This window comes from Manis javanica, chromosome 6 (genome assembly GCF_040802235.1).
Source record: "Manis javanica isolate MJ-LG chromosome 6, MJ_LKY, whole genome shotgun sequence".
Lineage (NCBI taxonomy): Eukaryota > Metazoa > Chordata > Mammalia > Pholidota > Manidae > Manis > Manis javanica.
The window spans coordinates 27,739,042-27,764,626 of NC_133161.1; the positions used below are offsets into that span (position 1 = coordinate 27,739,042).

Below are 25,585 nucleotides of genomic sequence, written 5' to 3' on the forward strand. Positions count from 1 at the left end.
CACCAGCAGAGGCAAAGAGGGCAGGAAGATGGCCTCTGTCTTTTTTCTATCTTCTAAGTCTTGTGTGAGAGCATCTTTAGGGTGGCCTGCAAGTCAAGAAGCACAAGCAAATATAATAAATGGTTTAATGTTATGTTACAGTGCATGGCAAAATATCATCATCCATAGATCCGGACTTTATGGCTCCACATATTTGGTGGAACATAATTCATATCCAGAACTCTCCCTGAAAAGGAGGCTAGGAAATATAGTTTATAGCTTTTTAGGCTTTGGCATATAAGAAATGTTCTAGTTTCTATCACTGTGTAACAAAGTACCCCAAAATGTAGTGACTATAACAACAGCCATTCATTTTGTTCATCCACCTGCAATTTGGGCCTGCTTGGTGGGAACAGCTTGCCTCTCCTCCACCCATTCTCACTTGAGATGTGCTGCTGGGAGCTGGGGGGATCCCTTTTGAGACAGCTTGCACCCAGAGCTGGCAAGGTGGTTCTGCTGTAGCTGGAAACAGCTGGGGCAGAAAGCCAGGACCATGGTTTCTTTCCATGTGTGGGTTTTGTCGCAGCGTGGTGGCTCTGTTCTCCAGGCGGACCTCCCAAGGGAAGCAGGCAGAAGCTGGGTCGAGCCTCAGAAGTCACATAGCTTCATTTTTACTGTAGTCACAAGTCCACCCAGATTGAAGCAGAGGGACCACACACCCCACTTCTCAATGGGTGAGTTTCAAACAGTCACATGTTGGGTGGAAGATATTGTTGGACTATTTTTGGAAAATATAATCTGCCCCAGGAAGGTCCCCTGGAAGGCAAGTGACATATAGAGGGATTCTGTGACTCCTCAGTCATGGCCCAGTTACCAGTCTTTCCTCATTGGCGTTAATTATTTTCTAACCATTTCATTTTTTTTCTCTACGTGGTTCTCTGAGCCCTTTCACGTACCCCCAGGAGCTCAGAGCTGGACATGCTGTACAGACAAAAGGTAGAATATTTTCATTTACTTTCTAAAAAAGCCCAAGAAATGCAGTTTTAATTTCCTGCACCCCTTTAAACACTTGCAGTAAAGGTGCTGTAAGAGAGTTTTCTAATTTAATATTTTCATTAGGACAATTAATGCTGTAGTTTTCAATACACAGCTTCATTAAACAAGTTAGCAACAAGGAAAAAAATTATGTGCATCAGTTTATTTCTCTGTGTGGATAATTCCAAACTGAGGCAACTCCCCTAGCATTAAAGCAAGATGATAGGAGTCTGGGCCATGTCGTGAATGGCACATCCAAAGTTGCAGAGGAGAGTATTATGAATGAGCATATTTGGGAAGTTTTTCGGGGGTCAATTTTTGTCTCTCGTGGCCTGGTGGAAGGAGTCACCCTGATGGACTGCTTAGAAGTCTTGTGAATGTAACCAGAAGTTTCACTCTTAATACCCATGGTCTTTCTTACACTGACTTCCAAATCATGTTTTTCTTTTTAAAAATGATTACCTCAAACAAACTTGTTAACTCTAATTTAATACCAAGGATGTCTAGGTTCTGAAAACTGGTGTGATGTGTTTTATTTATATGCTGTAACATTTGATACAACTACTCTAAAGTACCAATATTATACTAATGAGGAAACTTCTAATACACCAGGATATTTTGCAATTAGCAAGATGATATTCAATAATGGTTTATAATGAGTATGTTTTATTTATTTTGACAAATGTGTAGCTTTTTCCACTTTCCCTAAAATACTAATTTTAATTTTAAAAATGCTTAGTATTTCTGATTTTATGTACTATTTGTACATGAAATTCAATTTTAATAAAACATCTTAAAGTCTACTTCTTATAAAGAGATCTTATTGTCTAAATTTTGTACACTGGAGAAATGGTCTAAGTGATTTTACATGCTAACAAATTAGGGGGTTTCAGATCAGAAAAATGACAACTAAGATTCCAGTCGTATAATACTGAGTAGAACATATAAACATTAAATGTTTGTACTAATTATATATGAAGCAGCTGCCATAAATTCTCAAGGAGTAGTATATGGGAACTATGATGGACTTCATAGTTTTGGTACATTTATTACAATTTGTCTATAAAATGCTTACTTGTCATACATGTTATTGCATAATTACTTTCTCTAGGAACAGATTCTGCAAGGTACCTCACTAATAAATAACCATGAAAGAAAAAAAAATTCTGTATCCCTTCAAAGGCTGTTAGTTCCTGGGACAAAAGCTAAGGAAAAAACAGACAAAATTATTAAGGTGGCATGTAACTCTTGGTTCAGATTAGTTTATGATTAGACACGGTGGGTTATACGGGAACAAAGCTGTAAAACAACAGGAGATAAGGTTAGAAAAACAACCAAGGAATCAATTTTAACCTTGTGGCCTTCCTCCCAGGGATTGTGAGAAAGCAGCACATTATTATTATTTTTTGTACCCTATAAAAAAGCAGTTCTTACTAGCATTTTGTGATTTGTAACACTCTAATTTGTTGAACTTTTTCCTGTTTCATATCTCTTCATAACTACTGCTCTAAAAGAAAAAAGAAAAAGGAAAGATTTGGTGAAAATTTCTTAATATTGCTTGAAGAAACTGGAGGCTCTCATCATTGTTGCTGAAGAGCAGTGGTTCTCAAACCTTAGGATGCGTTGGACTTCTGGGCCTCAGCCTCAGAGCTTCTGGTATAGACCTGAGGTGGGAATCTAGGATTTCCATTTCTAACAAGTTCCCAGGTTTTGCTGAGGCTGCTGGCCTGGGAATCACACTTTAAGAGCAACTGGTTTCTGTGAAACTTGTCCTGGCCTCCTGCTCTGGGGTGCTGAGCTGGGCCTCCTAGGAAAGTCAGCTCCATTAGCGAAGTCAGGTCGTCACCCCTGACCCCTTGTTTTCCTGCGCGGCGGCCCCACAGAGCTCGTGGATCCTGACAGTTTGCCGGTTTGCCTTGACAGAGGGTGACTTTCCTTTCCCCACTCTGGGCTTTATGACCTCCTGGTCCTGTTTGTTGATCCCCTTGGCTTCCAAACCAGCTTAGCTGGCTCCTGACTGGCAAGTTTGGCTGCTTCTCTCTTCTAGCTTAGTTCCCGACATTTCTTGGTCCATGCTGTTTTCGTTTCTCAGTAATATCTTAATAGCTTCCCTAAGCCAAAAGAAACATACAGTGAGTGGTTCAGTTTATTAAGTAGTGAGGGCCAAATATGTTAACAGCAGTAGTTGTGCAGGGTCAGTAAGCATTGCTGTGTTGTACTCAAAAATGGAAAATTCTGTGAATTCCCCATGTGCTTCAATGCACAGTCTGGGAATCACAGCTCTGTGCACTGTCCCATCTGATCAGCCTTTTTTCACTTCCTTTTTCCAATGTGGGACCCACGGCCACAGTTTTCTGCTACACATGTCCCAGCTCACCACACAACAACACACATAAATCAATGGCCATATTTATTTTTATTTTTGCAATGCCTTGGATAAAAACCATTTAAACAACGTTGGTACAGAGTTATTCTCATACAAACGTCTTTCAGAACAAATGTCTATTTTCCATAAAAGTTACAGTTACATGCTAAAACAGAGTTAATCACTGAGATAACACAAAACAATACCAGAAGACTTGAAGAGTAAGACCAGAAAATGAACTACAGCATTAAACTAAACAATTACACAGAACTAGAAAACTGACTCAGTAGTAAAATATAAAAATCTACAATTATAAATATAAATTTGGTCCATGGAGACACTACAGCAGTATTTACAGTTAAGTACCAGATTATTCCTACTTTAGGTGAATACTGCAGTTGTAAATGTTGAACATCATAGGGCACAGAGTGTTTTATTTACAGTATCCTATATTAAAAGTTATATTTCTAGCAAACCTGATGATTGCTACAAATACAGCTAAAAATTTGACACTAAAAACAAACATGTTTTCTGTAGTTGGGAATTCCTAGTATCTACGAATTGAAAATTTCTGTTAAAATCAATATGAGAAAAAAATGCCACAATTCCATTCTTACAAATACTGTAAAATTCAATCATTTTAGTTGAAACATAGTAAGTTCTGCAGAAAGGCACACATTGTTAATTTTGTAAATTTGGCAGCAGAATCCTATGTCATGAAAGTTACTGTCAGGTGATGGGAAACAAACAGGAACTGAACTGATTTTCCTGTCTGACTTTAGCAAGGGGAAAACAATGGTCAGATACGGACTTCCTCCTCCCCTTTCTGTGCTAAACTAAAGACTCTAAGCTCTCGGCTATATTTCCATCAGGAAAGGCCACACCGTTACTGTCCAGAGAGGTGGATGGATTCTCTTCCTGTCTCGTACTCACAAGACTGAGGACGGCTTTGTAGAGAAACTGATACTGTTCCTAGAGAAAGAGAACGGGAGGTTATAAACCCGGAGCTCAGTGAAGACATATGTTGGTAAAAAGAAGGATTCCTTTGGCAGTGTTCATGGAAGGCCATGTGTTAAGGGTTCTGTTATTCTCTGCAGAGATACACTATCTATATTAATGTCTCTTTCAGATTAAATTCAAAGTGGCTTTTCAACTGACCAAAATTCAATGACCTAGAAAATCAGCCCATGTACATTTGCCAACAGTAAGCACTCCGTTCTGATTTTTTTACTTCCTGGAATCAGGAACTGTTGCTGATTTAACTTGTGTGTGAATGCTTGGGCACCAGGCACCTGTAACCCACTTGGGATAAGTTACTCATTCTCCTTTCGGCTGTTATTATGAGACCCGTTGGGTTTGTCCATTTATGGAGAGTCTCAGGAAGGACTGCGCTGCCAGTGAGGGACTTGTCAGAACACAGGTCTTTGCCCAAGTACTCCTCACACTTTGCCAGCCTGACTGTCCTGCGTCCTGCTCTGAGCAAAGGTGAGCATGTGCTCTGTCCTGGTCTCGCAGTACAGACATGGAAGAATAGAGAGTTTTCTCTTAACGGATGCCAACTTGGGTGGTGAGGTGGGGGCAGAGAACATGAGCAGGTGACTAGCACCATAGTGGATAATCATCAGGACCACATGTGAACTGGTGCACCATTAAAGGCATTCATGAACCAGCTGTAAATTCAATCTCCAGAAAGCATTTTCATACAGAACAAGCCTGATACAAGTCAACAGGCCTGAATGACTCTTTTAACAGGGGTTCCTTCTCTGAAGTGCACGTATGCAAGGTGACCTTGCCCTCTGGCCTCTGGGCTGGAGGTTTGTGAATGGATCCTCTATAAAGACCTCATACAGACTAGGCATCTGGAGGGGAGTCTATGGGCTCTACACCCCCCGAGGCTGCTCTCACTGGGGCATTTGCACTAAGTTCTCTATTTGCAGCCTTTATTCCTATAGTAATAAAAACTTCCAAATTATTTTCAGAGTTGAGACTTTTGTACTGTGTCTTTCTCTGTTGTACAAGTCTCTCTCTTTTTAAAAAGTATCCAAGAATTAGCCATTTGTTAAATTCAGAAATGGAATTTGGCTTGAAAAAAAGTGAACAGTTCCAATGTTTAAGTCTTTGAGGTCTGTCTTCTGACTGTTCTGTACGAATAGGAAGAACTTGAAATCCAGGAAAATAACTTATAATTTGTTGGGTAAGTCATGCAGTTGGTGCTTCTGCTGAGGATATTTTTCAGGATTATAATGGGTCTCGCAAAATGGCACATAAGAGATTAAAAGTTTTTTACCCCTCAGTTTTCTGGAAGATAAATTTTAAATGTTTATTGTCTACTGTTTCAGTTCTATGGGTCAAATAACTTGTAATTCAGTTTGAAAATTATGAGTTAATTTTATCAGCCGATGTGATCTTTTCCGATAGATGATAAACAATTGGGGCAGCCTCCAGGAAGTTAGGACTCTAGCAGTGCAAAGTTTGGTTCATTGCTCTATTACTCACAATGTCAGCAAAGACTCCTGGCCTCATCAGATTGATCATCTTGGCTACCTGGTAAACATCCATGGAATTTTCTTTTTCCAGTTGGTACATAAGGGTTGTCAGAGCACAGAAAGTTCCTGCTGTCACTCCTCCATGCCTTGAAGAAAAAAGAAGGGATAGAAACTCCATTCAGAAGCAACAAACATACACATTTGGAACTCACAGAGCATGTAGCCTTAACATATCTAGCAGGAACACTGGACTTTTTAATGAACTATCTCTCTTTATCATGCATAGAAGTATGGTTTAATCTGAAACACTGGCAAGTGTTCATGATATTAGTAATGGGATGCTTTATAGAAATTTAATATTTGCTTATGCATTTGTTATTTTCATACTATACAAGGGCCTGGCAATACATCAAAATGATCTCAATGAGGTTATAATAGATATTATATAATATGTATAACATAATTTCAGCATGTGCATTTTGTTCACAAAACCTGGAAAGATCTACTGGATAAAGATTCCTATTTCTGGTAAATAAAATACATATCAATTTTGCTCCTATCCACTGAAGTCAATGGCTCTCTGGTTAGCACCAATAAAAATTCAAGTGCTAAAACACTGACTCATCACCCGAAAGTTCTCAACATACAGTGCAAGAGCAAATTCTTGTGATCACGTACCACCTTCTGCCTTCAACAGGAGCGCCAAGGGAAGTGAAAAAAACAAACTATTCTGTGTTAACTTTGTTCCTAAGAAGCAGATAATCCACCTCAGCTAAGTCACTACGATAGGCCCAAAGCATTAGATTAGTACAGACTATAGAAATATGTGTACACCCAGAAAGTGCTCAGGCATGAAACACCTAAAGTGTGGAACTCACTCATCATGAATGATCATGGGCCCATCCCTGCTGGCAGCTTCTTCTTTGATGATACTTATAAGTTCAAAAGTTTTGCTAATGGGGCTATCTGGATTTGGCCATTTGGGACACTGAAAATGCCTCACTTCAAGTACATAATCATCCTGTAAGAAGAAAGAAAAAATTAGTGTTTTTAAAGAGTCATATTGGTTAGTGAGTTTGTCATGGGTGGAATAATTGGGGAAAATCAGGAATCACGGGAAGGTAACAAAACCTGATCGCATGTGCATGAGAGCGGCAGTACCTGCAGCGGGGCCTCCATCACGGAAGGAAGAATTGTAGGTGCCACGTTTGCCATGTCTAGATATAACCTCTTTTTATTTTAAAAAGAAATCTTATTTGTGGGTTGGTTATGCCAATTAAACCTTGAAAGTATGTGTCAAATATATGTTTGTGCTGCTAAAGTTAACCTTACAAAAAGAAATCTTCAGTGTTAAAATTTGTTTTAAAAATAGCAGAGACTTTTTCAAACACCAGCATTACTCAGGATTAATTAAGGGAAGAATGACATTCATGACACAGTGGGGAAACTGTGGGCGGGGAGGATGAAGACGAAGGTCTAAGTTCCCCTTCAGTCCCAGTTCTGATTCTTGCTTAAGTGACCAACCAGACTATGCGACTCTAAATCCCTTCGACCTCTGGCCCCCAGTTTCCTAAAGTGTACTCAATAAAATGCTGCATTGAAAAAAAAAGGCAGCAAAGCCTAAATTTTACATGGAGGTGCATGGAAGTGCAAAAGTCCAAAATAGCCGAGATACTCCTGAACAAGAAAAACAACATAGGGGATTATCTCATTAGAGGTCAAGAAGTTATAAACTAGAAGAACTGAGACCTATAATTTTGGCAGGTAGATGGACAAAGAGACCAAAGGAATAAGACAGAGATTCCAGAAACAGCAGATTGGCAGAACCACTTTGGAAAATAGTTGGCACTACTTAATAAAGTTGAAGGAAGATGAAGATGCTCATACACGATGGCCCAGCAGGAGAATTCCCAGGTATACCGTGAGAAAATTGTGCAAGTGTCTAAAAAAAATATTCATAGCAGCACTGTTTGTAACAGAGAAACAACAAAACAAAGCACAACACAAAACAAACAAAAACAAGTACTCCCACAAATGTAGAATGGAAAAAGTATATTTACAAACTGGAATGCTAAACAGTGGAAGTAAATGAATTAGGACTATGCTCAATGACATAGATAAATCTCAGTGACATAATGATGCAGAAAACAGAAAAATCTCTGAAAAAGACACATAATATAATTTATATGTAGTTAAAAAATCATCAAAAGTTTACAACGTGGTGTTAAGGAATGCAATGACAAAAGATGAATTGTAATGTAAATCAAGAGAGCGAGAGGGGTAAGCATGGATTCAGGAAGGGGCTACATCTGCTGGGAGGAAAGGATGGAATGGGCTTGGGGGGGCATGTGAATGACTCCTAAGGTAAAGGCTGTGTTCCTTTACTTGAACTCATTGTATTATTTTCATATCTTGTACATATTTTATGACTATTATCTTTAATCTATTCAATCTTTAATAAAGTTTAAAAATAGGTCCTATTATAAATAAATAAAAGCCCCCAGCTGGTGATTTCAGTAGTTTACTCCAAACCTCCAGGACACTGAAATGAATCCTGGTCTATAGAGCATAATAAGCCTTCACCTCTCTACCAACCTCAAATGTTATGGGTTTTTTGTGGGAAATTGCCTAGACATGTCTGAAGTTATGGAACTTCCCACTTCAGTCTCTCCTTCCTGCTTGACTCTTGTTTTAGAAACACCACCCATCCCTCTGTTGGACTCCTGAGTGATCAAGGTATCCATTATGGCTGATTTGCCTAGAAGACACATGCTGAATTGAATTGGAATCAATCATGAATGCTTATTCTGTAGTTTATTTTCTACATAATACCAGAAGAAAAATTGTGCCGGTTATACAAGCCTAAGGTAGGTATTAGACATGATCAGAATCGGGATAATGAGTAAGACAAAATCATGGGTATCTAGTGAATACTGCTTTCACAATAAACTTTTTACAGAAAGTGATGGGAGGAGAGCACGAGACCGACAGATCTGAATGGCTGCTTCTGGAGCGTTTAGGGAGCACTTGCAGGTGGAAATTAGCACGGAGTGTTAAGTCTTCTCAGGGACCACAGTATTCTTCTGGTTTCTACCTTTCATTTTATAAATAAGGAATAGTCACTCTCCTAAGGCCATCAGTGGGACTGGAATCAATGTTCTTTTTTTTTTTTTTTAATCAAGTTGGATACTATTCCATTGCTATATACTGCTTACACTATTATTCTATTTGCATTATCAAACGTGTATGTTTTCATCATTCAAATATTCTGGGGAATAGTGAATCTTCTTATATACCCTATATGGCTTACCAGCATCAGAATTACACTAAAGTGAAACACTTACACCACCTAAAGCAGGATTTAATCTTTTTCTGATTGAGAAGGTACTCTGAATATCACATGACTTATTCATCATTACTAGTATCTTTAGTATTTTACTGTAGCTGTACAATAAATTATGGACTGTACTGTAATTATATAAGTAATTCTTGACAAAGAATTCAGATGGATGCCTTGTAGATAAACAAGAGTATAGTAAAATTAGTTCATTGTATTGCATGTTTTAAAAGCATTTCTTCATTTATCGTTGGTAGAAAGCAGTAAGTGTATATTAGTAGGTAATATTTTTTCCATTTCACTTAGGAGAATACAAGTAAGGACTTGCCTTAAAACAGGATAATTAAGGTCAATGAAATTATGATTTTTTTAGTGTGTTTATTTGCAACTTAAGTTCTATCTGCAACAGCTTTGGAATAAAAGAGAAATCTTTGATTTCCTGTATGGGTAGTAACCAGAAACAGTGTAGTTTAGTGATGATTAACTGTTTAATGATTATATAAGATTTTGAAAATGAAAGTGAGAAGTATGGTAAGTTGGGTAATTTGTATTTATAAGAAATCAGATTTTTTTCTTTTTATTTCTAGCAAAGATCCTTAAATCAGCATACATTTAACACGTACTTAAGATGAAAAGTTTGTCACTTAGATTGTATCCATACCTGTGTAGCTTCTAAGATAAAATCTTGAATTACAAGTTTTTCTTCATTAGACAGACTTTTGTGCTCTTCAGCCATAAGAGTGACCTTAAAAGTCTCACAATTTATAGGCTCATCTTTATTTGGCCAGTAAACAAATTCATCTTCTGCCTGGAGGATTAAATATCAAAGAAAATTCTAGATTTTAATAAAATATCTAATAAGTCAGAGTGTGAAATGAAGTTAGCTGGTTGCCATAGAAAACTCAACTCAAATTTTTCTCTGAATCTCAAAATTTGCTCTTAAAAACTCGAGTCTTAAACCAGATTGTATAAAATACTCAATGAAGGATAAAATATTACACTTAAGAAACCAGACTATTGTTTTGTTATTTTGCTTTCTTAGTTTATTAATAAAAATGGGAAGTTGTAGCTTCTACAGTTGATAACTGTGTGGAGAAGAGTCAAGTGATTTTAAAAGCTCGACTATTTCCAGGGTCATTTAGAATGGTCATTCTAGCATTACAGACAAGACATTAGCCTTAAAGTCAAGAATATGCAAAGCCTTAATGAAATTGGTCTTTTTTCTTTTTTCCTAAGGATCCCCATAAACTGAGGGAATCTCCAGATATCCTAAAAAGTTTTATTTTTAAAAAAAGTAAACAGCAGATGGACTGACTTCATTCCTCATTATAATACTAATTTTTCTTAACTGGTGTTGCAAAATGCTTGAAGTTAAGTTAATTTTAACCTGTTTTTATTTAAAACTATAGTTTTAGCAATTTCACACCTGGGAGATTGCCTAACCAAACCAGGTTCCTAGAGTAGATGTGGTGCAACTCAGGTAATGTCAGTTCATAGTTGGTAAAAAAAAGCACTTTGTGTGCTAGACTTCTGCCTGTTGTGATATCTCCTTTAAGGAAAGTACTAAAAGTGACCTGAGGGACTTACCATGTTCTGCCCATCAGGAAGCATAACTACCAACTGGGCATTATGGTCCCATATCATCCTCCAGAAATCCTTGATGGTGTGGAGAAGGGGATGCTGGGTGATGATGAATTCATTGCTCTGATGATAACCCTACAAAACCAAAGAGAAGGTAGAGAGAGGCCTGGCATATGACTTCAAACATTCAAAACACATTTATAAGCAAACAGATCTTAGGTCAAGGCAGTCTTTCTATTTCAGGTTGTATCTATAAATAACATGGCTGTTATAGCCTATGTTTATGGGGCATTTTCTATATACCTGTGTACAAAACTAAGCATTTTCTTCCTCCTAAGTCACTTCTTCCAAACAGCAGTACTATGAGATAGTACTGTAAGCCCCACTTTATGGATTAAATTGAGGCTTAAGCAGTTAAGCATTGTGCCCAATACATGGCTATCAGCTCTAAAAGCTGATTTATCAAAATGCTCTGTGGACCATGTCTCCTACAGTAGCAGAGTAGAAATCTAGAGGAGAGTTTTTATTTCTCACTTTCCACATGTTCCAGTGGCAAAGTACCAGATTTCCTACTATTGGTAACAGAACACTGTTAGTGTCCAGACACCCGGCTGCCCCTCCAGGAAGGAATCAGGGAAGCACCTTGCGGACTTCGCTGCAGAAACCTGACAGCTCCTGCCATTGCATTAATATGGTCCCCCTGTTGTCGCTTACTGAAATCATGGCTCAGGTAGTTCTGCTCTGGGGCCTCTCAGCTCCTATTCCTATCCCCATGGGCTCATTTGAAGAATGGCATGTATTTAGATGGATATGGATATTCCTAAATATGCTCTTTGCTGGATAAATGGAACCGTGGTTTTGGCATGAATTTTAGGGCCCTTTCATCTGCAGCCAAGCTGTGACTGCTGACCTGCATTGGAAATGAAGGTGAAGCTACTAAAGCCTTCACCCCTCTAAAGAAGATCCAAACACAGAAGGAAAGTATTGTATCCTTAGATATTCAGGTCCCCAAAGGAGCCCAGGTTCCAGGGTAAGAGCCATGTTGCAAACCCGGAGTGGGGATGCCCATGAGACTGGGCTTTGCTGAGGCTGCTGGGCCTGCATCTGCTCGGCACTCTGCCTTTGGTGAAGTGAAGCGCCTTATATGGGTGAGCGTATGTTCTGTACCTACTCATCAGTCCTGAATGGTGAGTTTGGGTCCTGCATTTACTCATCTGTCTTGCTTTAGGTTCTCCAATCCCAGCCCATATCATGGAATGCTGGTTCTCTGTTTGCTGCTGTGGGTCCACAGTCACCAGATCTGACTTACATCTGCCGGTGGTGCTGCCTACGTCTGCAACCACTGCTCCAGGCAGCCCATGCTGGTTTTGGTGCCTACAGGCCGGTAGGCAACCAACCCAGTGAGTCCTCTGACTTACCATGATATAGGAGGCATTGATGTAGTCTGTGCCTTCCCCACTCAGGGATGAAATGCCAACCCTTGATCTTTCCACTGGAACACAGAATATTCACTGTAAACCATCATGCACACAGCACTCTACCCCATCCCTCCATTACTGGTTGAAAAACACAGCTGCATGTTTCAAATTGAGTTTGCTTGACCTTTAAGCATTTTTTTTTTCATGTAGCTTGTACTTTTAGATGAGACTTCACGGTTTAACAGTTCTTTTTAACAGCTATGTTATCAGGCATATTTAGACAAATATGAGTGTATTGCTTTTGTCCCAAGATGTACAAATATTGTCAACTAGCCTCCAAATCATTTTTTTTTTCAAGATTCAGCCTAACCTACCAGGGATGATGGAAGAGGTTCTGTTCTTTTCTCTGTTGCATTGCTTTAGGGCTGTAGAATAGTCACTCTGCTGTATATTTGATTGACTCAGCAGCTGAAAAAGGGAGTCAGAACACAGATAATTTCATTTAAGTTGTTCAAACACATGCATGCACAGATACACAGACACTCAACCCAACCAAGAGAAGATACTAAATATAAATATATCTGACTTATTTTCCAAGAAAATAACTCCCTAGCATATCTATGTTCTTCACCAGAATAGCCAGAAGAAGTAGAGAACATGCTGTAGTCTGATTTTCAGCATTGGAAGGATCCTCCTCCTGGCTTCTTGTGTGGTGTGCACTCTCTTAAGTCCTCCACATAAATCCCATGCTGCAATTGGGAATAAACTGCATGATGTGTGTGTGTGTGTGTGTGTGTACATATATACGTATATGGTTGGATTTTATTCAGTCTTTCTGTACTCCATTACATGAATAATCTATTTGCTATTTATCTCTTCCCAGTTAGTGAATGTTGAGGGTTATTTCTAAGGTTGCCTTTCTAAACTTTGTAGCAACGAATAGCCTTTGTAATTTCTTAATATGCAGGCATGTGAGGGTTTCTAAAGAAAATCAGGAGTCATCAGTGTTTAATCTTTGACAGTCTGATAGATGAAAAAGTGGTAGACCATGGTTTTGATTTGCATTTCCTTAATTACTGTGAGCTTGTGAATTTCAGTGTTCATTAACCATTTAGATTTCTTCTTTGATGACTGTCTTTTCATATTTCTACTTCATTGTCATTTATTAATTTGTAGGGAGTTTGATGTCTTGAATGTAAATCTATTCTGTTAAAAAAGTTGATATTATCTTTGTTCTCTTTAATCACGCATTTACAGCCAATTAATTTTTTCCTTAAGATTTCTGAAATTATGTTATTTAAGAAGTCATTTTCTACCCTGATGTTTTCAAAATATATTTGCTAATATTTTCTTATAATGTTTATAAAACTTTGCTTTCACCTTTAGGTACTTTATCCACCTTAAATAATTTTAGTGTTAGAGATGTGTAGGGATCTAATTTTACTTGTTACTTCACGGAAAATGTCTGTGTCATTTATTGATGAGTCCCCTTTTCTCACTGATTTGTAGTGTTATATCTATCACATAACAATTTCCACATATGCATGCTTTTGCTTTGGCTGATTTTTCTGTTTTTTAATACTAGTTATTAAACCTTCATAATAAGTCTTCCATATGTAGTACAACAATTTCTGGTCTTTATTCTTTTAGTATTGCTTTGGATATTTTGGCTCTTCATTTTTCTAAATGTTAATTTTTAAATCAGTTCTTAATTTCCCATGAAAAATTCTGCTAGGATTTTGATTGGTTCTGTACTGACTTTCATGCTTAATTTAAGGAGAATCAACATCTTCACAATATTTCCATCCATCATTGTATTTCTCCTTAAGTCTAATTCTATGCTCTTCAATTCAGTTTCATGATTTTTCTCTATAGATTTATTGTACTTTTGTTATGTTTGCTTTTGAGACTTTACGGTTTTTCATAATTTTAACTAATGAAATACAATGTTATTGATTTATATATATGCTTGTTGAACTGTAATAAGAGTTGAGTTCTAATAAGTGATATCTTCACTTTTGTTTCTCTTGCTGTTCTACATAGACAGGTGTACCACCTGCAAATCCTTTTCTACCTTTGTACATTTTGTTTTATTTTTGTCTTATTTAACCTGACTTCCAGTACAATGTTGATTAACAGTGTCAATAATGGCATTTCTTGCCTTTTATTAAATCTACTAAGAAAATTTCTAAGTTTAAATTTTCTTTATGATTTTTATTGTAGTTTCATGGTAGACAGCCTCTATAAGGCAAAAAACTTCCTTCTATTTCTCTTTTCTAAGAATTTTTGTTGCAACAATACTGGACTTTATTGACTATAGTTTTTACATCTTTTAAGAGGGCCATACAATTCTCATAACTAAGTATGTTCACATTTTCTAATGTTAAATTATGGTTGCATTTTTGAAATGAGCTTTGAAGTATAATTGTTCATGATATTTAAAAAAATACACTGCTGAATTTGAGTTGCTGATATTTTAAATAGGATTTTAGCATTTAAGTTCATAAATGAGATTTGCCTATACATTTATTTGTACTATACTTGCACAGTTTTGGTATCAAACTTATACTTGCCCAGTAAAATAGTTTGCTTTCTATCTGGATATTTCACGCTGAAATTTAGAATTTTCGTTTCCTTAAAAGTTTGAGAAAACTGACAATTCTTTTAAGCTCGATTGTATTTTTGAAGTGAGATTTTTGGCAACTGATAACAATTCTTTTAATAGTGATTGATCTAGTTGGATATTCCAGTTCTTTATGAGTATATTATGCTTATATTTTTCTTGAAAATTATTCATGTTTGTTTTCAAATTTATTTTCACAAATATGTTGACAGTATGTTTTTATGTTTAGAAAAATATTTCTAAACTTTCTACGTATTTCCAAAGTATTTATAATTATGTCCCTGCTTTTTATCTTAATATTTGTGCATGCATACTTTCTCCTTCCTTTTCTTTCACCAGTGTGTCTGTTTTATCAGTCTTTAACAATACCTGCATTTGTTTGCAACTCATTTAATTCACTTTCTATTTAACTTGGAAAGTTATTAAATTTCTTACAACTCTTCTGTCTCCTTTGGGTGTACTGTTTTTCTTCTAACTTTTATATGATATGCTTATTTCACTTGTTTTTATTTTTTTTCTCAAATGCATATGTTTATGGTTATAATCTTCCTTCCAGGTACAACTTCAGCTGTATCCTACAAGTTGTGCTTAGTGGTGCTTCTATTGACCTTTAATTCGAAAGATTTTATTATTTCCTTTTTGATGTAGAAATTACTTAAGAGCATTTTTATTGTCCAAATATCGGATTCTATTAGGGCAAGTTTTCATGGTCAATTTCTAATTTTATTGTACTAGGTTCTGAGAATATGGCTAGTATGATATAGATTCCCTGAGATTAACTCCTTTTCTTCTCAGCAGCTATTGAACACTTTTATTTAACAATGTATGTACAAACACACACACTACGCTCACACACACACACAGGCACTCACACACTCACACACACCACCCTCGCCTCCTGTTTCACAGAGGGGGTAGAAGCCCCAGAGACCTCCCTCGGCCTCCAGCCTTGGAGCCCGCCCATGCACTTCCTGATGTCACAGCTACTTAGGGATTCCTGCATCTGATTTCTCTACCTGTGTCCTGAATCCTGGCCCTGCACTTTTCAGGGCCTCTGCTCCTTACAGTGATCTGTCCTCCCCTTCCCCAGCACTCCCATTCATGAATCTCTTCCCAGAGGTTTTTAAACTAACTCAGATGTCTCTCAGTAAAACATAAACAAGAAAACCCCAAATAAACAAACCAAACAATTCTCTTACCTTCCAGCTTCAGTTTCCTAGCAGCTATCTATATCATCCTTTTCCAAGTCAAACATTTTTAAGGAGTTGTCTAATTGTGGTCTTTAATCCCTCAAATCCATTTTCTCCTTAACTTCCTATAATATGGCCTCAGTAACCCTGAAATCACTTCTCTGGTAAATCCAATGTCCTTCCTTGTCCTTTTCACATTTGATGTCATTAGCATATTCCACCTTTGTGCATTTGCTCTTTCTTGGAACACTATTTTCGTCTGGATTCTTTCATATCTCATTGTCCCAAATTTTCTCCTATACTCTGATGCCCTCTTCTTTTTCTTTGGTGGGCTGGTCATTTATTGCTTAATTATTATTTTTCTTAAAAGTTCCTTTCCAAGCCTTCTTAATTTAAACCCCTCACTTTGACTACCTTATCCAATTCCAGGGCTTCCAGTAACTGTCTCTAAGCTGATCACCCCCAACTTCATTTCTCCAAGCCAGGCCTCTCTTTCATACTTCTGACTGAGTCTTTAATTGCTGACAACACATGTTTAGGAACACTTTGTAAGTACCTAAGATGAGGTGGGTTCAGAACAAATCTCACCATCCCCTCCCTCACCACTCCCAGCAAGCATGTACCTTCTCTTGCTGAGTCTTCAATCTCAGCGAATGATACAACATCCTCCCAGTTGCCCAAGTTAGGATCTGGTTACTAAGGATTGTCTCTATTCTCTCCTCAGAGCAAGTCAAATAAGTCACCAAGCCCTGTGCTCAACTTTTAAATATACCCCATGCAGTTCTTTCCTGATGAGTTGCACCCTTATCTCACTCCCACATCAGCCTGTTTTACCTCTATAATAGCACTTACCCACTGTTTAGTATCTGTTTCCTTATCTGTATGTCTCACTACTTTTAAGTGCCTTAAGAGTAGGGGCTGAGTGTGCTTTTTTTTTTTTAAATTCATGTTTGTATCCTAGTATCTAACACAAAAGCTTGGCATGTGGTAGGTGTCTGATAAATACATGTTTTCTTTGGTTGAGGTATAGTTGACATATAATAACATCATATTAGTTTCAGACGTATAACATAATGATTCCATATTTGTATATACCGCAAAATGATCACCACAATAAGTCCAGTTAGGATCATCATCATACAGTTACAGAAATCTTTTTCTTGTGATGAGAACTTTAAGAGGTACTCTCACAAACTTTCAAATATGCAATACAGCATTATTAACTATAGCCACCATGCTGGACAGTACATCCCCATGATTTATCTGATAGCTGGCAGTTTGTGCCTTTCGGCCCCTTTCATTCATTTTGCCCACCCTGCTGCCTCTGGAAACCACCAGTCTGTTCTCTGCATCTGTGAGCTTGTTTCTTTAATCTTTAAGATTCCACACGTAAGAGAGATCATACGGTATTTGTCTTTCTTTGTCTCACTTATTTCACTTAGCAAAATGCCCTCAAGCTTCATCCATGTTGTTGCAAATGACAAAGGTTCATTCTCTTTTATGGATGAATAATATTCTGTTGTATGTAGACCACACTTTCTTTATCTCTTCATCTAAAGATGGACACTTTTAGTTAGTGTTTTCATTTTTTTGGATAACTACCCAGAAATAGTTGATGAATAAATAATTTATTTCAAAGGAATTTTTCTATAAACTTGAATGACTTAAGTCTTATAGGACAGTATACCTCTATATACACATACCTCTATATTTCCCTAGATAATATGTTAACAGGAAACATAGTCAAATATCTTTCTTTTTAATTAAATTTTGAGCTTATAATTGCTATTTCCATTTTGATCCAGTTACTAGTATAAGCCACGTAAATTCTTTTATGCAGTTGTGCATGAGGCAAATCATCCTTAAAGGAGAATTCTGTTTAAAATGGTAATGCTTATATATATTTTTTAATTTAGGGAAAAGGTATCCTAACAATCTATTGTTAATATTTTATACTTCTTTGGTCTGTTTCTAGAAGCTGAACTGCATACTTTTTCTTTCCTTAAAGTCTTTCTTTATGCCTCAGATAAGCTAGACTGAATAAAACATTTGTGTCCTCCTGAGAGCAGGTTCTAAGTTCAGCATTCACCCCTGATCTTTCTTTTACTTCTCCAAAAGCACAAAAGGTGCTGACTGAGAAGGCAAAAACCAGGGAATTCACTGTTACTAGGATCTTCTTTGTTGTAGGCTGGGTGAGAAGGGAGAAAAAACCCACAACATTAACTCTCCTGGGTTTTGCCAGGATCTTTCCCATTTTTCCTAGATATTCCTTTTTCAGAAATTGGCTCAGTTTTGTCTAAGAATCCTGGGAAGTAAGAGGTTAGGATGGAAATGAGGTGAAACAAGATAACAGCCTCCATTCCTCTGGAAAGCCAGGACTCTGCAGATCCCCCAGCCCAACTGGAGGGCCCAGTAACATCTACTTTCTGAATTCTTCACTTACTGATTTCTGCAAACCAGAGAGCTAGGACTGCAGAAGGTACAATATCGAACAAAACCTGCTTTCCTCCCTGGTTCACTGCCTCGTGACAGGGTGAGCGGGAGAAAATGGGGTTGAAGAAGCTTTATTCTGGTGTGGCCTATTCTTGTCCAGGGACTTCAAGTTGAGACAGACTTTTCCAAAGAGCAGCACGAATAAATAGCCTGCACCACGGCACTCATGGTCGAGTGGTCTAGTTTTTTTCAAAGTAAAAAGAGCACTTAAAGCATCTGTATTGTAAATTCTGTCTGCTCCTTCTGTTATGCTCTGTGGCCTCCTTTCTTGGACCAAGTCTGCATTTGTAAAAGTTAGTCTAGGGCTTCTGAGAACTTTTCCTCTTGCTGTTCCAAATGAAGGTTCTCCTTGAAATTCACCGCACGGCTTTGTTGCCTACTTAAAGAACAATACAAAGCCACTGCTTCAACGCCACGGCCTTGTTGACTCAAAGGAGAAGATGCAGAAACATTCAATTCTGTGGAGACACCTAAGAGGCTTCCAAGAGAGCTCACCTTGAATTGTTTCTCTAGCTTTGTTTTGCCTGTTGGCCCAGGAATGAGGAGCGTGTTGACATAGGCGTGAATGTGACTGTCGGGCACCTCAGTCTCTTTGCTGAGGATGGCCTCCACCAGTGCGTCGTGAATGAAGACATACTGTTCCTGGCGAGACAAGGACAAGAACATTACCTGCAGGTTTTCCTTGTATGGGATCCATATAGAGAGCCTCCTCTCGAGGTTTCAGAGGGAGCAAGGCCCTGCCAACAACTTGACTTGGCCTCCTAGCCTCCAGAGCTATAAGACAATCCATTTCTCTCATTTTAAGCCACCCAGTTGGTAGCACTTTATCACAACAGCCCTATGAGACTAATAAACCTGGTAATAGAAACCCTGGTCTAACCAGCTTTAGCGTTTTAGGGACATTTCCAACCTTTAGATAAACAAACTCTCCTTTTTATCATACCTCAGTTTGCACCAAATAATTTCTTTGTGAACGAATGTGTTTTAAGAAGCCAAATACGTTGACAGTTCCTTCGTGTTGAATTTGCTGCAGCATACTATCTAACACAATATAGGTGCCTGTTCTCCCGACCCCAGCGCTGAAGAGAACAAAAAGAGATAGCTGTTGTGATGTCAAGCGCAAAATCAGTTTGAAGACAGGTCACTACTGATCGTCTCAAAAATTAAACTAGTCTTCTTGCCCAAGCAAATGAGCCACATAGGAAATAATTTAGCAATCCCAAACTGTCAACAGTTCCACAATAAAGCATATGCCTCCAATAACAGTAAGAAGTTCCCTTGAAAAAATTTTTGCTACAGGTCAAACTGCAAAGCAACCTATTTCTTTTGGAGATTTTTTCTTTTCAGTGATTACAGTTACTACTCATATATTATACAATGAAAATATATATCAGAGCATAGCATGTAGACATTTAATCTGAGGAAAATGAAGGCATCAGCTTCACCCTACACTGGAAAAAATAGGTCCCTGGGTCTGTATTGCCAAGTAAACATGTGTATAAAGGTTTCCGTGTTAATGGGAAAAAGATTTTGGTAAGGCTTTCAGCTGAAAACATCATTCCAGTGAGATCATGAGGAATAAAGCATAACTTCTGTCATTTCTAAAGGGCCATTATCTTCTGACTTCTTCAAAGCCTCTATAGAGGCACAGAATTCATAGGCAGGGACTCTTTTCAGATGCTCCCGCAAGTACCAAGTGCTACAGTGGAAAATGAGCACCTGCTCTGCACAATACCAGGCCCTTCTCCAATTGCTAAGAAATAATCCCTGACCTTCAGAGCTATTTTTCTTGCATCTTCCTGTTTCCCTCAGCTTATCATCAAGCAAACAGATGAAAAAACTCTAGAAAGGTCTCCGTAACTTTGTCTAAAGACAACTCCTAAGATAGGTAATTAGAACGTGTCCGTTAAGCTGTATATCAAAGGAAAACACTTGCTTCTGTAAAAGCACAGACCCTGCTTGACAAAATACTGTACACAGAAATCAATTGATTTTTGTAATCGTAGAGTATGACACAGACTCAGTGCTCAGTAAATGTTAACTGCTGTTTTTATTTTAACAGAAAAATACTACAACTTCGAAAGTATTTTTTTTTCTTTCTTTGAAATGTCGTTACTTATATTCATCAACCCAGTCTTGGTAATTAAAGTACTTGGGTAATGATGCCTGATCACACATTTGAATGTGTTGTCTTGGATGTGTTACATTGGAAAGAACTCAGGAAAATGAAAAAGGGACTTTGATCCCAAGTGGTTTAAAAACAACTTCAAAGCATTTTACCAAATTCCGCACACCTGTGTGCTTTAGTTTCTCCAAGGTGAACCTGGTGTAGTAACTCTACAACAGACAGCTAACTCCTAGGAAGAGATGACGTATCTCAAGCATTTTTACCCAACGACATTATGTTGTAACAGATGTTTAATGACAAAACATTGTTCCTCCTGCCTCACACAATTTTAGGTTAAATTCAATTCAGCAAAGAGAACAATAAGCATCATAAAAATACCTAGTGCTTTGAGTTATTTAGCCATCAAATTCTGCATCAGGCATACTCATCTCCTAGGGATCAATGAAAATGCACATGTAGTTTCATTCCCCTCACTTCACGAAATCATTCCCATTTTGGCAAAACTTTTGTTCTGCTGATTCCCTTTTTTGTTAGCAGAGGCAATTCCGTGGGGTTAGAAACCTTTCTCGGAGACTCACCTGCAGTGGACGACCACAGGCCCCACCGCGTGGCGCTTGGCATGGGATGCCTTTCTCACAAAGGTCAGCACAGGTAGTGAGAACTCCGGCACCCCCATATCAGGCCACTGAGTGTAGTGGTACTGGGTAACCACGCGCCCACTGGATCTTCCTTTCTGGGAGCCCTGCAAGAGTCCAGACAGCTAATAACAGGCACACACACACATGCATGTGCGCGCGCACACACACACACACACACACACACACACACACACACACACACACACACAAGGTCCTGGAAGATCAACATGGGACTTGTAGCTTGATGCTGGTGGTCCATAATGAAGAAAAAAAGTATACTGTTATTTGTAATGGTTCCTTTATGTGTCAACTTGGCTAGGCTGTGGTGGCAGTCAGTAGTTTGATCGAACACCCGTCACACCAGATGTTACTGCTAAGGTATTTTTTAGATGTGAGTGATAATGTAAATCAATAGACTTCAAGTAAAGCAGATCACCCTTCAGAACATGAATGTGCCTCATCCAATTAGTGGAAGGCCTAAGAGCAGGACTGAGGTTTCCTAAAGAAGGAGGTATTCTTCTCAAGACTTCAACATAAAAACTGCTTGAATTCCCAGCCTGGAGTCAATTCCTTACAGAAATCAATCTCTCTCTCTCTCTCTCTCTCTCTCTCTCTCTCTCTCTCTCTCTCTCTCAGTCTCCCTCTCTTTAGTTATTTATATACATCTGGAAAACCCAGATATCTAAGTCATTGTCCTTTTGCCTCTTCCCTTATGTCAATCTCCACCATTTTAGTCTGATGTGCAGTGAATCACATGGGGCAGGGACTCTGCCACCACAGGCACGTGACCAGTCGGGCTGTCAAACTATGGCTGGCATTTAGAGATTTGGGAAAAACCTTTGGGATTGATAGAAGAACTGGGGCTGTGATAAGAACTCTTAATGTCTTTATCTTGTCTTGGTTGTACTGTTCAGTTACCTCAAAAAGACTGGATGTATTACTCTATTGATGACGTCCATAACTTGTGGACTCACCTTTTTTATCTTTGTGTTTCTTAGAGTAAAATTCCTCACGGTATAATAGGCAAGCATTTGAACACTCTTCTGAGTGACCAAAAAGTTCCCATATTCTTCGCTACCATCAGCAGGCCAGTACTGGTCACATTTTCTCTGCGAAAGAGAAGGTAAGAATGCTATTTCCATATATACACAGGCTCAAGGTAAGAGTCATCCCTGAAATCTGTAAAGGTCTGAGACAGTGATGGGAGTGGACTCTCTCACTCTTATAAACTCTTTCCTTTCAAGGTGACTGTAGATTAGTCGTAGAGGAGACCAGAAATAGAATCACAGAGCTGAAGGAAACTGGAGATGATTTGGTCTAAACTACCCTTTTCAGATGAGGAAACTGAGGCCAGATGTACTGAGACACTGTAAAGTCAGGGCTAGAATCCAGCTCCCATGAATTCAAGTCTATTTTGCTCTGCATCACTTTTCAATGAGCCCCCACATACTTACTTTTTCTCACAGTACATAGAATGCATTCAGATATGAGACAGCTTGACTTATAGTGAGACTTTTTGACCTGTAATGTGGACATACTTGGTAGCTGTCATACTTAGGAGAAAGGAATTCTGATGAGCTTTTGTAACTTTTGCTGCCTCCTATGGCTAATTAAAAGCAACTTCCTAATTAAAATCAATGTAAAGCCCTTCTGATCACTATTTTGGGGATGCCGTAACAGGTCACCTACATACCCTTCCTTTCTCCACGAGGTTTGTTATCATGACAATAACCTCCACGTTATGTTCCCATATCATTCTCCAGAAGTCTTCGGCTGTGGATTTCAGTGGGCCTTGGGCAGCAATGTAAGCTTTTGGTCTGTTGTAGCCCTGAAGAAACATAACAAATGTTTCTTGCTAACTGACATGTATGCCATTTTATACTGTGATACCTAAGTTTTTAAGGTCAGCACATTTCTTTCCTTGCAAAAGGAAACATGCAAAGCTGAAGAAACTTGGCAGTATTACTGAAGATAGCGACTCCTCTTTATGATTTTTTTAAAACAGAAGAAAGAGAAAAAGAGCTGTTTGTGCTTTGACACAGCCACTATTCTCTGTACCTTTAGTCCGTGTGCATTTAATCCAAGTCTATTTACTATGCTGATCCTTAACTGTGCTGCTTTGAAATGTATTTGAGACACTGGGTCTCAGCTGTCTACAAAAATTAGGAAACCTCTGGTGTTTTCTCCTTATCTGCTTTTTTGTGGTAATGCTAAACTGTTCCTTCACTGAACACACACTATTGTCTCAGATGCTTCATAAACATTAGCCGTAATCTGTAATTTATATAGAAAATGGAAGCATCATCCCTGATTTGGGGAAGAGGAAAGGAAACTGAAACTCGGAGGAGTTAAGTGGCTTTTCAAGTTTTCAAAAGCTGGAGTTGAATCCCAAGCTGAGATTCAAAACCAGTTCAAACTTCAAAACCCGGGTTTGGTCTGACAGACCCATTGCCTCGTCTGGAAGCAGGAAGTGGTTGCCGGTAACAAAGCCACTGTATACTTGCATCTGGTACCCACTTCTCTGAATTAACTGTTTCACACAGAATAAGCCTGAAGGCAGCTACACTGTCGGGTCAGTGTCAGGAAAATAACCAGCCACAGTGGAAAGCTCTTAAGGTACTCATTGCTCTCTAGTCCCTGGAGATCTCCACTAAGTTCTGCAAAGCTGGGTCCCCTGAGGATTGCCCGAGACAATAAAGGCTGACACCTGGTTTAGAAATCATGTGCTTGTCTTTCAGAGTTGGGAATTTTTCAGTCAATATTTACTGATCATCTGCTACCTACACAGAATTTTGCTAAGACCTATGGGCCATTCAAAAGAAGCACTTGTCTGGCCCCTCACATTTAAGGAGTTATAAACCTACCTGAATATACATACATACATACATACATACATAAGTATATATATTCTACATTGAACATACATGATTAAACTGAATTCCCTCTCTCATCCAAGAGGTGAACCAAGTACAACAGCTTCAGTGTTATTCAATCTGAAATCCTTGAGTCATGTGATATCTTCCTGCTGATCTGTATTTTTTTTATTATCTATAACATGTATCAAGCACTAGTATATGTATAACACAATGCTGTAATAAATTCATAATCTAATATGATTTCCACAAACATTTCAATTGAGACATGCTTACGTCAACATAATTGGCATTGATGTAATCAGTCAGTTTGCCATCTTTCTCGGCAAGTTGTGCAAGCTTAACCCTACTATGATCATCTGTAATAAAAAAAGAAAAGAAAATATTTCTCTCTAGCATGGGCTGCTTTTCAGCATAAAGGTCACTTATATTACATAATGATTTATCAAATACAATTTAAATCAGTGCAAATATAATTTACTTTAGTTGGCTTTTGGGGGATACAGAGATAACAAAGATAGAGGTAAAAATAAAAAGAGCTTCTGCCTTCAAGAAGCTTTCTAATGTAGAAGGTGAGAATAGACAGATACACAGAAAGAGAAGTTCAGGAGTCAAGAGAGGTGAGATGAAGGCAGGAAGTGTGCTGGTTTGGGATGATAATAAGCATTTCATAGAGGTTGGAACCCAACGTTGGCATCCTAGGTGGATTTCTAAAGGAAGGCACTTGGGCTGTGAACAGCGCAGCCTCGCTGAAGAGGAGAGAAGGGAGATCGGGGGTGCAGAAAGCTAAGGAAGGATGTTAACATAGATGCTCTGAACGGGAGGCTGATGGAGGAAGAGGAAGTAGACCAGGCAGCAGGAGGGACCCGGAAGTTTCTGTGAATGGTTATAGCAAACAACCCTTCCAAGGAAGAACCTAGAGGTTGCCGCTAGAAAGGAAGGTGGGAGAATGGTGTCCAAGAACACAGGGTGCAGGTCCTGCACCGTCAACTGAACGGGGCTGAAAACTACGGTAACTCAGACACAGTGTACTGGGGTAATGCAAGTATACTGAAATGGGGAGTCTGGCATGAACTTCAGGTCTACAGGGAAACAGTACTTATTTGGAGGGACTACACAATAAGAAAGGGAAGTGTTCGTAGAAGGAAACTTGGCAGTTTCACAGGGCAGACTGCTTATTCTTTTCAGAAGAAGTGAATACAGACCAAACTATGAGCAAGAAGGTGGAACAAAGATGGTAATTTCATAGGAAAAAAATATGTCAACTTGCATTAAAGAGTCAGATAGATGCTCATTGAATAGAAAAAGAGAACAGCTAAGAGGAAATAAAAGTAAAGAAGGAATCCATCTAACCCTTTTTAAGACCCCAGGAAGAATGGCAAGACAGAGAGGAAAAGAGCAGAAGGTGAAAATAAAGTCTGAAGAAAATCTCACTTGGT

The 25,585-nt window shown here is 38.4% G+C and overlaps 1 protein-coding gene across 6 annotated transcripts in view; it reads right to left on the bottom strand.

Annotated features, from left to right (window-relative positions):
• Window positions 1-3,411: 3,411 nt before the first annotated feature.
• The window catches only part of PTPRZ1 (protein tyrosine phosphatase receptor type Z1), a 159,653-nt gene continuing 137,479 nt past the window's right edge, over window positions 3,412-25,585 (bottom strand). For all 6 annotated transcript variants that reach the window (XM_017666193.3, XM_017666192.3, XM_073238527.1 and 3 more), the window contains 13 exons: window positions 24,423-24,505; window positions 22,967-23,101; window positions 22,248-22,382; window positions 21,214-21,377; window positions 19,451-19,586; window positions 19,003-19,149; window positions 12,576-12,669; window positions 12,202-12,275; window positions 10,790-10,918; window positions 9,864-10,010; window positions 6,744-6,886; window positions 5,876-6,011; window positions 3,412-4,351 (listed from right to left, as the gene is read on the bottom strand). In XM_017666193.3, the coding sequence (XP_017521682.3) occupies window positions 4,211-4,351; window positions 5,876-6,011; window positions 6,744-6,886; window positions 9,864-10,010; window positions 10,790-10,918; window positions 12,202-12,275; window positions 12,576-12,669; window positions 19,003-19,149; window positions 19,451-19,586; window positions 21,214-21,377; window positions 22,248-22,382; window positions 22,967-23,101; window positions 24,423-24,505 (1,664 nt within the window). In that variant the 3' untranslated portion in view covers window positions 3,412-4,210. The remainder of the gene's footprint in view (window positions 4,352-5,875; window positions 6,012-6,743; window positions 6,887-9,863; window positions 10,011-10,789; window positions 10,919-12,201; window positions 12,276-12,575; window positions 12,670-19,002; window positions 19,150-19,450; window positions 19,587-21,213; window positions 21,378-22,247; window positions 22,383-22,966; window positions 23,102-24,422; window positions 24,506-25,585) is intronic.